We start from the raw sequence: 15,831 nt of genomic DNA, 5'->3' as shown, positions 1-15,831 counted from the left end.
TGCATGTGTTATGTGTGCATCATGTTCCTTGGCTGCCATCCAGCCCACAGTTTTCAGAAAGTTACACACAGAATTCACCCCTACACCCTTCTCTTCCACAGAAGGTGTTACAACCACTCTGTCCTATCATGATAACCTGACACTGGCCTCAGCAGGTCTGGTATGTCACTTGTACACTTTTTCTGGATGGGGTCATTAGTTTTTTGCTGTGTGACTAATCCTTCTAAAATCAAAACAATGCAAGGCACACATCAAAGAAAAGGCATCTCTGTCTCCCCAGATGTTTCACTAATGCACAGCCTAGCACAGTTACAGTATGACTAGGAAGAAGAAGGAAAAGGCTCCTTTTCTCTGGTCTTATCTTCAAAATGTTCCAATCAGTAGAGCTGAACCAAAAGAAAACATTTCAAAAAGGTAAAAAGTGAACCGAAAAGGGCATCTTGCATTTTTAAATAACAAGCCAAACAAACGTTTCCCTGCTTGCTTTGTAAATCTTACAGAAGAGCACCTCCTTTAGCCCAGGCTGCCTATTTCTTGAAAAACAAAGACAAGCAGAACTAGCTGCAGGCAATGAAGTATATTAGCATTTGAATTCATGTTTGTACATCCTCTGAAGGAAAAACTCTCTTAAAAGCAACCTAAGAACTTCCCGAAATGTATTATGGCAATATTTATTTGAGATTTGAAGATTCTTAATGTCTTTATAGTTCCTTAAAAACAAACTGGGAAATGTTAAAAAACACCCCACCGATTGCTGCCAATTTCAAAACAGGATGTTTTTGTTTTTGAGGACTGTAATTAGGAACAGTGACCTTGAAAATGTCAACAAACCATCCATTACCTCTTCTCTTCTAATTACTGTTGCAAATATTGCTTTCCCTTTATAAACTTGCCTTTGTGAGTAGTTTTACTCAGGCAAAGACCAGAACTTCCATAGGACTAAATGTGCTAGCACCCAATGTCACCAGATGCTTCAAGGGAAAAGGAAGTGAGGAGGAGAAAGAAAGTGTTTGCTATACAGCTAGGGATTTAAAATCATTGTGGCTGTTATCAGCACACAGAGAAAGCAAGAGAGAAAAGGCACACCTAAAAGAAATGCATTACAAGTACTGCTGAAGAAAAATCCACTATCAGGAGAAGAGCTTGGAAAGTGCTTGTTCTCCTCAGGCAGCAAGAAGGGAGATCTGGAGCTTTCCCAACACCTAACCCTGCAGTCAGAAACCTGACACACAAGCCCTTCCTTACCTTCTGATGCCCAAATTCATTCAGCACTGTGCCCAGCTTCTTTGTGTTGCTGTGAAGTTTGTGAGCTGCGATGGCTGGGTTGGGATCCCTCCAGTCGATGGAGAGGCGATGGTGCCAGAGGTGCCGGCCCTGCTGAATGTGAGCTGACTTGATGCTGGGGTCAAAGCGATGCACCTCACACCCACTGTTGGCCATGCTCAGCTCAAACTGGTTGTCATCATTGCCTAAACTATGTTAAAAAATAAAAATATAAAAAAAAGTAACTATTAATGCAGCTAAAGGAACTATTAGTGAGTAGGATATTCTGAGGATGAATTAACTTGAAGAAAATTCAAGCTCAATGCAATATTATAACTTTCTAGGCAAGAACTAAACCACTTTTAGCCAGGCTGATAACTTTCCCAAAGAGTTTTTCCTTAATTCAGAAGCTGGAAGAATTTGTACAAAAGTAAATTAAACATTGGAATCTTTGCGCTGTCATTACTTACATTAATATTTTATGTTTATATATATGTCTGCATTTTCAATTTGCTTTTTTTCTTGAAAAGTTTACAATACTTTCCTTAGTCCCTGCTGCACAAACTTCCAATAACCAAGCCATAAGCAGATGAGAAAATACATTTAAAATGGATGCAATACTACTTTGTAAAAATCTGGCGTATTTCACACCACATCTGTCACCTGTTACAAACGTGACCCACAGTCACCACCAGTATGGACAAGACACAAGAACCAAATGCCTCTCTTTCTCTGTGGACAGGAAGACACAGATTTAAAATAGCATATTTAAAAATAAGCACTTTACAACAGTAGCAGAGTTGTTACATAAACCTGAGAGAAAGATTGCTGCTAATTTGGTGAAGACCCCAAAGTAGAAGAGAAATTAATAGCCCCCTTGTACAGCAGTATTGTCTCAGTCCCTGCCTCTGTGAGAAGACATGTTTTAAAAGGCTGTGCCATATTCCCACCTCCTACAGCCCAGTGGCTCACACAGGATGCACTAAAATGAAAAAAAATCTGGTATTTACCATTGCAGTCACACATCTGAACCACAGGCCTTCCCTACTCTGTAAAACAGGATGTTCTCTTAATTCCTACTCCTCCAAGCTTATTCCAAATGTGATTCAAATCATACACTAAACATTAAACTTAAACAAAATTAAGCTGTTTGATATACACACGTGTAGCACTGAGAGGAGAATTAAGATTTTTTCAAATCAGTTGTACTGCAAATTGTACAACTGAGATTATTCACTCTGTACTAACAGCAGAGCATTTATTTGTTGTGCACAGACCATGACAGGGCAGCACTCTTAGATGTACTAGCAGAGCACCTGCTACACTACACCACAGTTACCCTAAGCAAAGATGTGGGTCTGAAATAGTTTTGGCTATTTGCATCAATATGTGAAACGTGGCACATTCTAAATCACGTCACACACTGTGGTACAACATTAGGCCAGCACTAAATGATCTACACAGATGACAGATAGGTAAGATAAAATTAATTCAACTCATGAAACAATGTGTGAAAGAGCATTTGCTTTGGAAGTTACCAACACAGTATGACACTTGCTGTAATACTGGCCAAGCACACTTTAACAATACCCTAGGACTCTGTCTTCTCCTCAACCATCTTCCCTTTGGGAAAACAGGAAGAGACAGGGTGTGCAAAAATAGCCCAGCATGCTTTTAAGAACAACCCTAATTCACAGGATTCCAACCCATACAGCTGTGTGGGAGGAAAAGAGAGGAGTTTTCTTTTAATACATTCAACACACATTAGGAAAAAAGTTCAGAAGTTAACCAAGTGAATCGACATGTTTGTTTGCATGTGGCTTTCTACAGAAGGGACAGCGAGGGACAAAGAGCAGTGTAATCCCTCAGGAATGAGACACAGGCTAAAAATGGACAGCATGGGAATTGTTGGGGACAGTCACAGCACTAGTGATGAGCCCACCAGCGACTGATGGCCACGTGTGCCCATGACACACTTCCACCCATACCAGCTGGTACAAGCCAGATGCTTTTGGTGCAGACAAACCTCAGGCTGCCTCCAAACAGATTGCTGCTCATGTGGACTGCAAAGGGAGCTTCACAGCGGTGGGAATAAAGGAAAAAAATACAGATGAGGGTAAAGACGGGCATGATGTGTCTTCTGGCACTCTAGTTAACAGCTCAAATTTATGCCTGAAGAGAGATCCAGAAAAAAAAAAATATATAGGAGAGAAAATCAGGTCTTCTCCAAAGGAACTGGTTCACACGTGATCATGCAAAGGGATAATGCAGCATGAGAAAGATAAAAAAATTAGGTCTCCCAGCAAAGATGTAGTTACTTAAAGAAAGATGTGTTACTTAAAAAGGGATCATGATTTTAGCAGGACGGTGTGGAGGTCATAGAAGACGGGCGAGGCCTTGCCTCGCCATCGGGAGAGAGCAGCTGCTGCCTCCATCAGCAGCAAAACAGAAGCTGCCGAAGGAAGTGCCCTGCTTTCCCGGGAGGGAGAAGGAGCCCGGTGGCAGAGAGCCCTGCGGAGGGGCCGAGGGGCCATGCCCAGCAGCAGCAGCAGCCCCACGCACCCGCCCGGCTCTCCCGGCTGCGCAGGGAAGGCTCCGCTCCCCGCCAGGCAGGGCAGCCACGCTGACCCGGAGACTGCGGGCAGCGCTGTCCCTGGGCTGTTCCCCGCTCCCAGGGCTCGCAGAGGGGCACGGGGCACAGAGCCTTGCACTCACAATAGGAGGCACTGGGCTGCAGAAGCATCACACGGGCCCCTGCATCGCACGGGGGCACAGCGAGCGCCGAGCGGCACAAAAGCTGCTTTGTCCCCTCTGCACGGCTCTAGCGGACACCTGTAGCTGATCCAGCCTGAAAACTGCAGGTACTCCAGCTCCCACAGCGACCACAGGACACAGCTGTAAGCACATGCAAGTTAAGGTCCAGCTTTCCCTCTCTCTGCTCCCCCTTCTCCTCTTCTCTTTCAAAGGAAGGTAACTGAGCTCACCAGCTCAGGAAAAAGCGATGGACCCCCTGCCTGAATCCTAAAGCTCCTACATACACTTTAGGATGCACCTGAAATGGCATTTATGCTGTATTACAGGAAGACTCTTTAAACCTCTGCTGGTAAGTTTCTGAAATCCCATTCATTTTTGTTATCCCAGCTTGAGTGCCTGCCTGTGGTGTTTGTAACTGACTTAGTTTAATCTAAGCAGATTTGGCACTAATAACTAGAGCTCACTAATGCATATTGCAATTATGTATCACACTGGGAAATCCTGTCCCACAAGCAAAAACAGCAAAAATTGCTGCCTCCCAGTAGTGGAAGCAACTAATACTAATCTAAAAAGATCCCCAGATGTTCCAGACACTGCACAGTCCCATTCACAAGGAACCTCTTCTACGGCATTCAAGGAGGCAAAGCTTAAGCAGCATGTTTTATTCCACTTTTAATGATATATGGATTTAATTCAGGATTCCTGGTAACACTCCCACTGAACTTTCACATTTGTTCCACATCCATTTTCTCCAGAGTGAATGCTCTTCATTAGAAGCAGCTGCTCCCCATTTGCTCCTTATGAAACATAAGAGATAACAAAAATGTTTAAAGTGGATTTTTGCCTTAGAACAAAATTACTTTTCTGTCTGTCATAAACTTAAGGAAGTGAGTCTTAGGGGAAAAATAATGCAGTAACAAGCTCCAAAGTTCCTCCATAACCTCAAGTATTCTCTTTAATTTTTCAGGTGTTTCATGTGATGCATCCTGGTTGGTTACTTACTGCATGTGTGTATCTGATGATTGATGGGAGAGCCAACATCAGTTTTGATCTTTGCTAAACCCTAGTGTTCCATCACTACAGAAAATCTGGCACTCATGCTCCCTGGACCATACACAGAATAGCACCACATATAAAGCACTGGCATGCACACACTAGCTCAGTTTTGGCTAGGTTTTTTTAGTTTTGTTTTTTTTTAAACCATTAGCAAAATAACTCAGTGCTGGTCAGCTTTGTGCTTAATCTGCACTTCCTAGCACAGATTAAATCAATTCTGTGTTGAGCCTACTGGACAATTCAACAAAAACACCATTCTCAATCCACATTTGATCCTTAACAACAGGGAAAATGGACATCAACACAGGAGCTGAGGTCTAATATTAATGATTATGCAGCTTGAAGGGCAAGGTCTAGGTTAATTCCACTGAACTTTGAGTACTTTGCCAAGACATCCAAAAATCAGCAGCCACCTACCTTATCCCAGACTTCCACTATAACCAAAGAAAGCTGTACCTGCCTCCAGAATGCTATTTAGCTTTGCTGATTTTCCACCTGAATGTGCTTGCCTCTCCCTACTGACTACTAGAAGGGCCCTGAGGCAATAACTCAGTACCACAGTCAGACAGTAAAGTCTGGAACTGAGCATGCACAGCATCTCTCCTAAGTTTTATAGGAACGTGAAAAGCTGAGAAGGAAAAGAATCATGTAAACCTCTATCTTGCATTAATGCCAGGTAAGTATAATTTGAAATATATTGCAAAGAACACTCAGAAAATAAGAAGCAACAGTAGTCAAGAGAAATCTTCTCTCTGTATATGTGATTTGTCTCTAAGGGGCATATTCTTATTCTGCCACAGAGCAGTGCTGCTGAACAAAACCTGAGAGCACCTCCCTCTCAGAGGATCTGGGTCTTTACAGCTCAAATAAACTCAAAGTATGAACCCAGCCAAATTAACCAAAACTACTCCCTTTGACTAGAGGGCACCCTGCCTCCCCACCATGCTCACTGCAGGTATTACCTGCCATGAGAAGTGCCACCCAGCACGGTTCTTTGCTATCCTCCCTTTGTAAATCCTCAGCAGCAAAATCACAGAAATAAACTCCACTGGTTCAAGGGAGATGAAGCCTTTCAATACACCCCTAACCTAAAGCTGCCTCTCAGGACAGCAAGTACAATTTTATCAGGCAGCTCTACGTGGTGATCTGTGTGAAATGAGCCCCAGATCCCAGTGACCATTCTCCGAATGCATCTGTGTGCTGATGGCCTGAGGCACTCTGAGGACTGACCTCCCTCATCCTCTGGGAGAACAGAATGTTTTACTAGCAGGGAAACAGGCTGCATGTGTGGATTTTCTACCTGTAAAAGCACTCCTTCTGAGAAGAGTGAAAACTTCACTCTCAAGTGCTGTAAATATCATAAACACTGCAAACATTTCAAAGTAAAGCACAGCTGCCTTTGCCACTATCACTTTGGCACGTGTCATCCCTGAGGTGTCAAGCAAACACACTCTCATATGGAAACGTACTGATTTGTCCCAGAGCTGGTTAATGAAGTTTTGCAAGCAATGCTGTTGAAATCCCTGGCAGCTTGTAAGTCACCTCTGCTCAAGGCAGATGCTGTAGGCTTCTCAGCTTACCTCTTTGATTTCCATCTTCCTCCACATGAGCTACTACTCACAACTCACCATCAAGCAATTTGTTTTCATACCAATATTAGAAAGGCAAAGGAAAATAAAGACCCTCATGGAGAAAGGATTTTTCCCTAAAAATGAAGCTTAAGAAGCACATCAACACATGATAAACACACCTGAACAAAGTTTGTATTTTAGAAGACAACCTTACTGTGGCTGGTGTTGTATTTATAGGGCTTTTGAAGCTACTTGCCATGAAACAATTTCCTTTCTTTTAAAGAGAGCACTTACCCAAGTGAATAGAGACGGCATTTCTTGCTTCTGATTCGATGGATGAGGCTAAACCTCTCATCAAGACAGACTGACCAGGGCTTTTTTGTGGTTTCAGAGTACCCTTTCAAGCTGCTCAGGTTCATGTGCTCACACGAAATCTGTTGAAATCAAAGTATATTTCTTTTTAAGACAAGACTTTTAACTTGTTTTTAATTTGCCTTCTGGGGGAGTAGTGGAAAAAAGAAAAATGTTCATTGGTTAAATTTAAGTCTTATTGTCAATCTGATACACGGCTACAAAGATCTGATGATTTTTTTCCTTGTTTGTCTGTTCCGCTTGGTGAAATTTAAGGCTTACATAATTCCCCAGAGAGCAATGCAGTTTGAAAAGCAAATAATTAAGCATTAGTACTATACCCAAATTCTTTTTTTTTTTCCATGAGGAAAAGATGTATCAGCATTGAAATGTTTAATTTTTTTTTCTTTTCAATCCTTGGAGTGGATTCTGCATCCTGAATAATGTTAAAATCAAGACTCTAATTACAAAGTTGCAGCATCTCTGCAATGAGTACCTTACCCACAGTGCTCTGGATCTCAGCTCCAGAAGGGATTTAATCTTTACCCCAACACATGCTCTCTCCAACAACAAAGGGATTTAAGCAAGTGCATAACTAAATAGAGGAATCATAGCATGTGTGTCCATGCTGAGCTGGCTTGGACATCTGGAGTCTAAAGCCAGGATAAAAGCGCTGCTAAAGAAGAGATAGAGACCCTGCAGGGAGGGACACCATAAGTCAAAGCCCTTGTACAGACCGAGAAAGCAAAGACTGAAAATGCACTGGTTCATCAGAGTGACAAAAATCACTGAGGGGTGAAGTCACCTTTGCCAGCAGCTGAGCAGCAGCCTGGAACAGCCAAACCCACAGTGACCGAGCCAGCAAAGCCATGGCCCTGTGAGTGACACCCTACAGAGGAGCCCCTGCCTGCAGCACCAGCTCTGCCCATCCATCCAGAATTTCCAGAATTTCACCCCCAGGCCACCACTTGCACTCCAGCCTTTTCCTCCAAATCCACTCTGGAAGAGGCAGGCACAGAGCTGCTGCACCCTTTGCAGAGCGCAGGAGTGGATGGAGAGCTGGTACAATTCGTATGGCTCCCACCATAGCAGTGGCAAGGAGGCAAGGGGAAGCAGAAGGAAGCACCAAAGCTGTGGCTAATTCTGCCCAGGAAAGGCTGAACTGCTCTGCACCACCATCAGCAGCCACAGTTTGTTCTTGAAGGGCTTCTCAACCCACACAGCCCAGCCATCAGTCAGGGGTTGCAGGGCACAGGTTGCTACCATGCAGAGAAGAAAGCAAAGGCTGAGAAGAGCTGCAGGAACTTAGCTGGGACACCGTGATGAAAAGTTGTTCTTTGGGCTCAGTACCAGCCCTGGCTACAGAATGGGAGCTGGCACTGTTAAAAAGGCAACAACTAAAATGGTGGAAAGCACAAAACTGGGTTAAATATCAGTCCTAAACAGAATGTTCTCATCTTGCTCCTTTCCTTCTTCTACAGCAGACTGCAGAGGCTCAGTTCTCGTTCCTAGCCAAATTAAAAAGCACTGCTCTGGTCCCACTTGGAACAACAGAAATGAAACAATTTTACACAGAGGTGAGAGCAAAACCTGGAACCCAGCCTTTAATGTGGCACTCTTCACTACATACTTTATAATAAGTAAATAAAATTCTCATTCTTTAAGAAGTGCATGCTCTGAAAGATCATTACCTGGAGCTTCACATTCAAAGAGCTGCACACTGCATCATCATCTCCCTGCTCCTCCTTGGCTCATAATTCCCATGGAAAATTCATAAAAGCAAATACAGCATCTCTTCATGCTGTTCCCAGGATTCACAAAGTTTAAGCAATGATTTGCACTGCACCCCACTACCCATTTCCCTTCAGTCACATAACAATCAAGGAATAAATGGCACTGCAATAATAAGCACTAATTTAAGACACAGAAGAATAATGTACTCTCGACAGAAAACTAAGATTCTGCAATGCTGCCACTTAATTGACTCATGGCATTATGAGCAATTACAACAGTTAGAGTTTGAAGCAATTTTAACAGCTCTTGCTACTGAATAGCTCTTGCTACTGAATAGCTCTTGCTATTAAAAATAAAAAAACCAAAACCAAACAACAACACCAACAAAAATTTTTTAAAAAACCAAACAGAAATCAAACCCTGAACCTGCCTTTAGCACCATCATCAGTCTGTTGCATGATTAATTGATGCACTGAGCTCACATCGTCTTCCGGGCTTCTGCTCACTGCTGCTGTACAAAGAGCAGCACAAGAAAGATGCTTCTCTTGATGATAAAATACCAGCACTGAAAATGCTTTTTCTGGCCACACCTTGACCCTGCTGACATGGCACCTTCCTGCTCCAGCAGTTTGAGCCATTCTACACTAATGGCATGGGGCTGAACTTTGGCACAGTAATTAGTAGACACTTGCTCAGCAAACAAGGAAAGTGACATCCCATGCTTATCTACATAAGCAGGATGCCATTTTCAGAAGTGCTCATACCAGTCATGGTGTTATCCCATCAGTTACTCATCTTGTAATATCTGCCAGGTCAGGAACAGGGATTCCTCCCATTTTTTGTTTTCACTTATGCTTATTCCCCCAACCAGTGTCAGTTACTCTGGGAATGAAACTTCTCGCTGAGTGTGTCAAAAGCAATAAACCCTCTGTTAATTGATGTACTTGTAGGCTTTGACCCAACTAGTGGAGTTTAGCAGCATCTGCCACTGTTTATTAAGTTGCTGAGATGAAGGATGTTTTCAAATTTAATATGTCTGCCACAGTGCAAACTTCTGAACAACAAAACAAGCAATTCTACACATATCTCTTGCTGTCCCACATGCGTGATCTTGCCTTGTGCCCTCTCAGTGCTGGCATGAATAGCAGCAGAGATGTCATTTTATTGAGAATTTAGCAAATTCTCTACAAGCTGGAGAATACATGAACACCCTGCTATCTTCTTTTTTAGAGGTTTTTCAAATTATCTCAGCCTCAAAAGCGCTGCATTAGCAAAGAATTTCATACGTGAATGACATTTCTGTGATGTTGGCACCTGGGGCTTTTTGCTGTTCTTCAGAGTAAGTAATGATGCTGTCAACTCTCTATTCAAGGGTCAGTTGCTGATAGACCTGGGTACCAAGAGCATCTGCCCTGTTGGAATTGTGAGCATCCAGCCCCTTTTCCATTTTTTTCTTACAGGAAATTCACACACAGATGCTGTTGTGCATAAGTGATGGCTCTGTTAAAACATGATGGCCCACGAATTTCCATATATGCTGAAGGCTGGAAGTATCCATCAGCACAATCTGGATTCGGAAATGCCATATTTTAAAAAGCACATACACCCACCGATTTCCATGGCTGTTACTTTTGTCCTGAAAATATCAATATTCTATTGGCATCATTGAAACAACTTGTCCAACTTAGGGTCTGATGCCTTCTTCTCATTTTACTGGGAACCTCAACTGCCTCCTTTTGGAGTAAAATGAGCCTGCTTATCATACTATTATTGAGAGGTGGAGAGGTTGAATACACTCTCTTGATACAGAGTGCTCTGTATTTTTCCATCTGAGAGGGAGAGAGGGGAGAGAGAGAGAAACACCACATCTAGAATTTCAGTCATACCATACTCCTGTCAGGACACAAACCCATTTGGAAATAAATAACATGGAAATAATGCATTCTTTCAAACCTGTGTTTTGACCTTTATATTCATGTTGACCATCAGTGCTAGGTTAAGCAACTTTAGAAATAAATCAGCTTCAAAAAGTTTTGGTGTGATGTTAATGCCTTAGATATGAGGGAATGATCTGCATCAGACAAAGTGTTTTCTAAATGGAGACTGAAACAAAAAACCTACCTGAGAAGTGCTAATGTACTTTAGGAACCTTGAGGCCTCATAGTTGAGGGAAGGGGTTGGACTTGCCCATGGTTGTAGTTCAATGTGCCACCTTACAGTCTGTAAAACAAAGCAAAACAAAAAACACCTTAAAGGCAACGCAAGCATAAATTACATGGGCTAATAAGCTAAGGAGATTTAATTTCAAACTAAAATCGTTTCCTGGGGGCTTGTCTACACATGAAAAACATTTCAGAACAAAGCAGGGCTTCAACTACAGTGAAAAAGCACCTAACTATGATTCAAAATTGATCAGCTTTGAAAGCAGATGCAGGTAACTCAGAAAGAAAGTGCTCCTCTTCCAGGATACATGTGTTAACCCAATTATTCTAGGACACCCAAGTAAGCTGTGAGAAATGCATGATGAAAACCAAGATCTAAATAACCAAATCCTACATCAAAACATCTCAAAAATAGTGATATTATTTTAATTTCATATCTATCAGGTATGAATGTCCACTGAAGAAGAACTTGGATTGCAAACCCAAATCACCAAAGGAAACCCCTACAAGCAACCTATTTTCTTTTTCAAGATCTAGATTCTATTGAGAAAACAAGCTCCCTGTGGGCTTTGAGAAAAGCCCTCTTCCTCTCCCACGCTTGCCTGACAGATATACCAGAATTCTTTACTTCCCTGAAAAAATAAAAGTGTGGCAGCCTGTAGCCCTACCACTCCTCATTTACATAGCCCCAAGGAAGTAGCTTTGGTGGGTGCTTTCTGCACTCCCTCAGCTCTGAACCTTGGGGATCCTGCCAGCTTTTCCAGCAATGCTTCCCATGTAGACAGAGTGGGACAGAGAAGGCCTTTCAGACACATGCTTGCAGAGCAACAGGGCTCTGTGCTCCCACCTGCACCTCCTTCTCCAAATTCTGCCCGCTGTCATGCTGGGAAGTTTAGACTTGTCATCTCTTGCCCTCAAGTAGATAAAAATACAAGCAGGGTGTTAAGTTGTACTAAATCAAGATTGATTCCTCGTGGCCTTTCATCCCCAGGCGCCATAACTCACTTCTACGCTCGGGCAGGTACTATCAAGCTTCCCTTTAATCATCCTCAATTAACTGAGCTTCCATAATGGACAGGATGGGGTTTCTCCCTCAAAGGCTCATGTTGGCATTCAATAAAATACAATCAGAAGCCCCACTCGGGATTCCCATAGGACTGTACTTCAGATGAAGCCCTGGAAAAAGGGGCAGGAGAGAGCAATTAGCTGGAGAGGATGGAGGCAGAGGGGTGAGCCCCCAGACAGGACTGGTCTGTGGCACCAGGACAAGAGCCAGCACAGTGACAGCAGGGATCCTCTGATGCCAGAGAGAAATGCAGGAAAGAGAAGGTAAAATTCGAAAATATTATTAAAGAGGACCACCAAACCAGATGGCATTTGCCTTGAGCTGGTATCATGAATTGGTATTTTTGCAGCCAAAGTAAACATAGTCTACAGTGATTGTGAGAGTGTAAGCCAGGGGGTCTGCATGAGGTCTGTTCCTTTAGGGGGTTATTTTTCAGATTTGTTGTGGGTGTTGGGTTGTTTCTTTTGGTTTTTTTTTTTTTTTGGGGGGGGGTGGTTTTGCTTTTTTTTTTATTGAAGAGATGCTGAAAAGGATATTGAGTTTTGGTGGTTTTTTCTACCCCAAAAGCCGACAAAAGTAGCATTTCTCACCCTGAAACTTCCTGCCTGCAGCAAACTTGGACTCCTATACTCTGCACAGCATGAGCCTGGAGGCAAGCAAGCAAGCCAGCTCTGCAGCTGCATGTCCCCCTGACCTCTGCTTGCAGCAGGCAGCCTGCAAACAGAGAACAGCAGGAGGATAGGTGCACACCAGGGAGGGAAATTTGTGTAATCTTTCAGAATGAGTCACAGTTCACACGGCTGAATAACGTTTGCAATGACAGGAATGCTGCTGTTTCAACAGGCTTGAAAGCTGAAATGAAAATGAAGACTGACAATCGTTTTCAGAGGAAAAAAAAAAGAAAAAAAATCAACCAACTAAACAAAAAACCAAACAAACAACAAAAAAAACCACAACCCAAACCAAATAAAACCACTAACCACCCAGATACCCAGATACCATATCTATGCCCAGTTATTCTGAAATATATTTGTGTGAGAAGTAGCTGAAGTAGCTCATTAAGGAGAGGAATTGCAGGGTGACCATTGTGGACTATTCAGCAAGAATTCCTTCTGCACAGAGTTGACAGAGAAGAAAAAAAAAATCTCTATAATGAACCACATGAATGAGATTCTTTTTCAGCAGAGTGCAATGTCCAAGGGCCACTGCAGCTTACACTCGGGTTCTTAAAATCTTCAAGATGATAAACTGCCTTCCCACTGTCTGCAAACTATTGATAAACACATGGAAATGAAATAAAAACCCCAGTGACTTACTAATGCAGTTTCACTAAAAAATAGGGGGGGGGGGTGGGGGGGGAAGGGGGAAAGGAAAAAGAACAGAAAGACATCAAGCTTTTGTATAGTTCTTTAAATTTCAGAGCAGTACATAAATGCTACTTTTGTGACAGGGATCAGACCCGAGGCTCCTGTTTGACAGCAATGCTTTTGAATAGCTTCTCACACTTCACACTTGTGCCTGGCTCCTTGGGAAGCAGCAGCCTATTTTCCATTCACTAACGAACACACAGGAGAGTCCTGCTCCTAACACCTCCTGACACCCCTACAGGGTGCCTCAAGAGCTGCCTCACAATAAGATTCACAGACAATGGATGGGGGTGAAAATCCAACACATCTCTGGGGCTGGGTGCACCCCCACCCCGAGGGTAACTCACAAATGTTGGTGATGAGTTTTGGGTATGTTCAGGAATACAAAATATCCTCCTGAAGGAGCTGTTCCATAGGTACATTCATAGCCTTTGTTTATAGCTTTCCAGGTAATTTTCAGCCTGGCTCATAGTGTTTCCATGTAAGCCTTCTCAAATAAACTCTACAGATGCTTTGTGAAAATCAGGTATATCCCTGATAAAAAATCCTTATTTGAGGACTTTCCCCTCTCTTGACTGTGCAATTTTGTTTACTCAGAGCAAACCAGAGTAGGGCATCATGATTTGGGTTTTCCCACCTGTATCATGGAAATCTCTAGAATGACTGAGGACAGGTCCCTGTGGCTGCTGAACAAACAGGCTGAGATGCAGCTCCTTTCACAGAGGGCTTTACAGCAAGAGGAGCAGAGGAGCTACTACAGCCCAGATTATACAGCTCTGGATATGAAACTCAGACAGGCTACCCAGGAGGAGCCAGAAAATAGGTGCAGACAATCTGCATTTTTGCCTATCACCATGGCTGTGCTCTCTCCCTAGGGTATGGACTCATCCAACCAGACACCATGACTGTGTTTCCCAAACATCAACATATCCATATTCCACAATATAGAGACATGACATTAAAGACATGACAGTAAAGTTAAGTTCCCAGTACCTGGAAAGTTACAATGCCACTTAAAAAACTATCATACTGAGTATCTTAAAGTATCTCTCTGTACATAGCTTCACTTATGGACACATCAATTGAAATTAACACTGTAAGAAAATCAATCTTCAGCAAGACTTTATCACAAGCACTGGTCAGACATTGACTTCAGCTACTCCTGAAGGTAATGGATATCCAGAAACTGTTATTCAGAATGGTGTCTAAATTTTCACCATGTGAGATAACCACAGAAAAAAGAAAATCTTAAAGCAATGCCATTGCTTTGTTAGGAAAACTAGGATGCATTTGAAGGTCTGATTTTTCTTCCAGGTACTTCACACTTAAGGATAAGGACTGCGGTTTCCTTCAGACCAATCTCACAATAATCTGCAGAGACTTCTCTCTGGAGACCACTTTTTCCTAGATCTTTTTCCCCCTCATAGCCATCTGTGATAGTCATTTGATAATCCCTTAATAACCTGTAGTATATATGTGATATATTTTTAAACTGTCATTTAAATCTGTCCTAAAAATCTGAACTCATAACATAGAATTTAAGTCAAAATGTGCAAAGGGCTCACAAACCAGCAGCTCTAAAATTGTAGGTCTGCCAAATGTTTGGCTTTCCCAGCCTAAACTTACGCACAAATAATTAAATTCTTTCCAGACCAATCCTAGTTTTAGTGCGCTAATTCAAAAAGCCCAACCCCTTCCTTCCCTTCTGCTTACATTGAAAGGGAACTAGTAAGTTTTTCATATTTCTATCTTTTTTAACTCAGTAGCTGTTTCTTCCCCCTTTTAATCTCCTTCCTTTTTAGCAGCCAATTAAAATACAGAAACATATTAGCCATTTTTGTAAACAAAAATTCGGGTATCCCATTACCCTGCCAAGCAGCCTGTTGCTTACAAAGAAGAAGCAAAAGACTTGTCAATATATACACAGATGCCTTAAGTAAATCCTCCTATTAACTCATGCAACAATTTAATTTTTTACATCTGAGGCAGGACCCAATGTGAGTGGAAATCATTTGTGGCAATAAATTCCATCAAGAACCATAAATATTTGCCAGCCATAGAAACAAATAACATACATATCTTCATCTCCAATTACTCTGCCTGTGTACTTCACCAGAACAGAAACTGCTCATGGGTGAAATTTTGCAGGGCTTTTATCAGTTTGAAAGGCAATGCATGGGATTCAGATTCAGGCTGCAAAACTTCAGACATCTACATGGCAAATTTATTAGATTGCATTCCTTGAAGGCTGTTGTCCTCTTATTGTAAATCTTCCATACCCTCTTGGTGATTTCTCATGGGAAGCTTCTCACAGCACTGACTCCTTATCAGCACAACCAACAAACTCCATCTCCCTCCTCACCCAGCTAACCCACTCTTTTGTAGCACTCTTCTCCTTACTGGACACAGCTGTGGCCTGTTAAGGGCAGGCCTGTTCCTAATCTTTGGTGATTAGTACAGCTGCAACTCCTCAGGTGTGAGACTACCTTCTGCACTATATTTTCTTA

At 42.5% G+C, this 15,831-nt stretch overlaps 1 protein-coding gene across 1 annotated transcript in view; it reads right to left on the bottom strand.

Moving 5' to 3' along the window:
- Nucleotides 1-15,831, bottom strand: part of METTL24 (methyltransferase like 24) — a 45,739-nt gene that overhangs the window by 14,472 nt on the left and 15,436 nt on the right. Inside the window, exons 2-4 of the mRNA XM_071438671.1 lie at nucleotides 10,851-10,949; nucleotides 6,939-7,078; nucleotides 1,246-1,474 (exon numbers count right to left, since the gene is read on the bottom strand). Coding sequence (XP_071294772.1) covers nucleotides 1,246-1,474; nucleotides 6,939-7,078; nucleotides 10,851-10,949 — 468 coding nt within the window. The remainder of the gene's footprint in view (nucleotides 1-1,245; nucleotides 1,475-6,938; nucleotides 7,079-10,850; nucleotides 10,950-15,831) is intronic.

Source organism: Agelaius tricolor, unplaced genomic scaffold (genome assembly GCF_023055355.1).
Source record: "Agelaius tricolor isolate 1412-34295 unplaced genomic scaffold, bAgeTri1.0.p SCAF_1, whole genome shotgun sequence".
Classification (NCBI taxonomy): Eukaryota; Metazoa; Chordata; class Aves; order Passeriformes; family Icteridae; genus Agelaius; species Agelaius tricolor.
The sequence above is the reverse complement of the archived record's forward strand: the minus strand, read 5'-3'. Positions and strand labels throughout refer to the sequence as shown.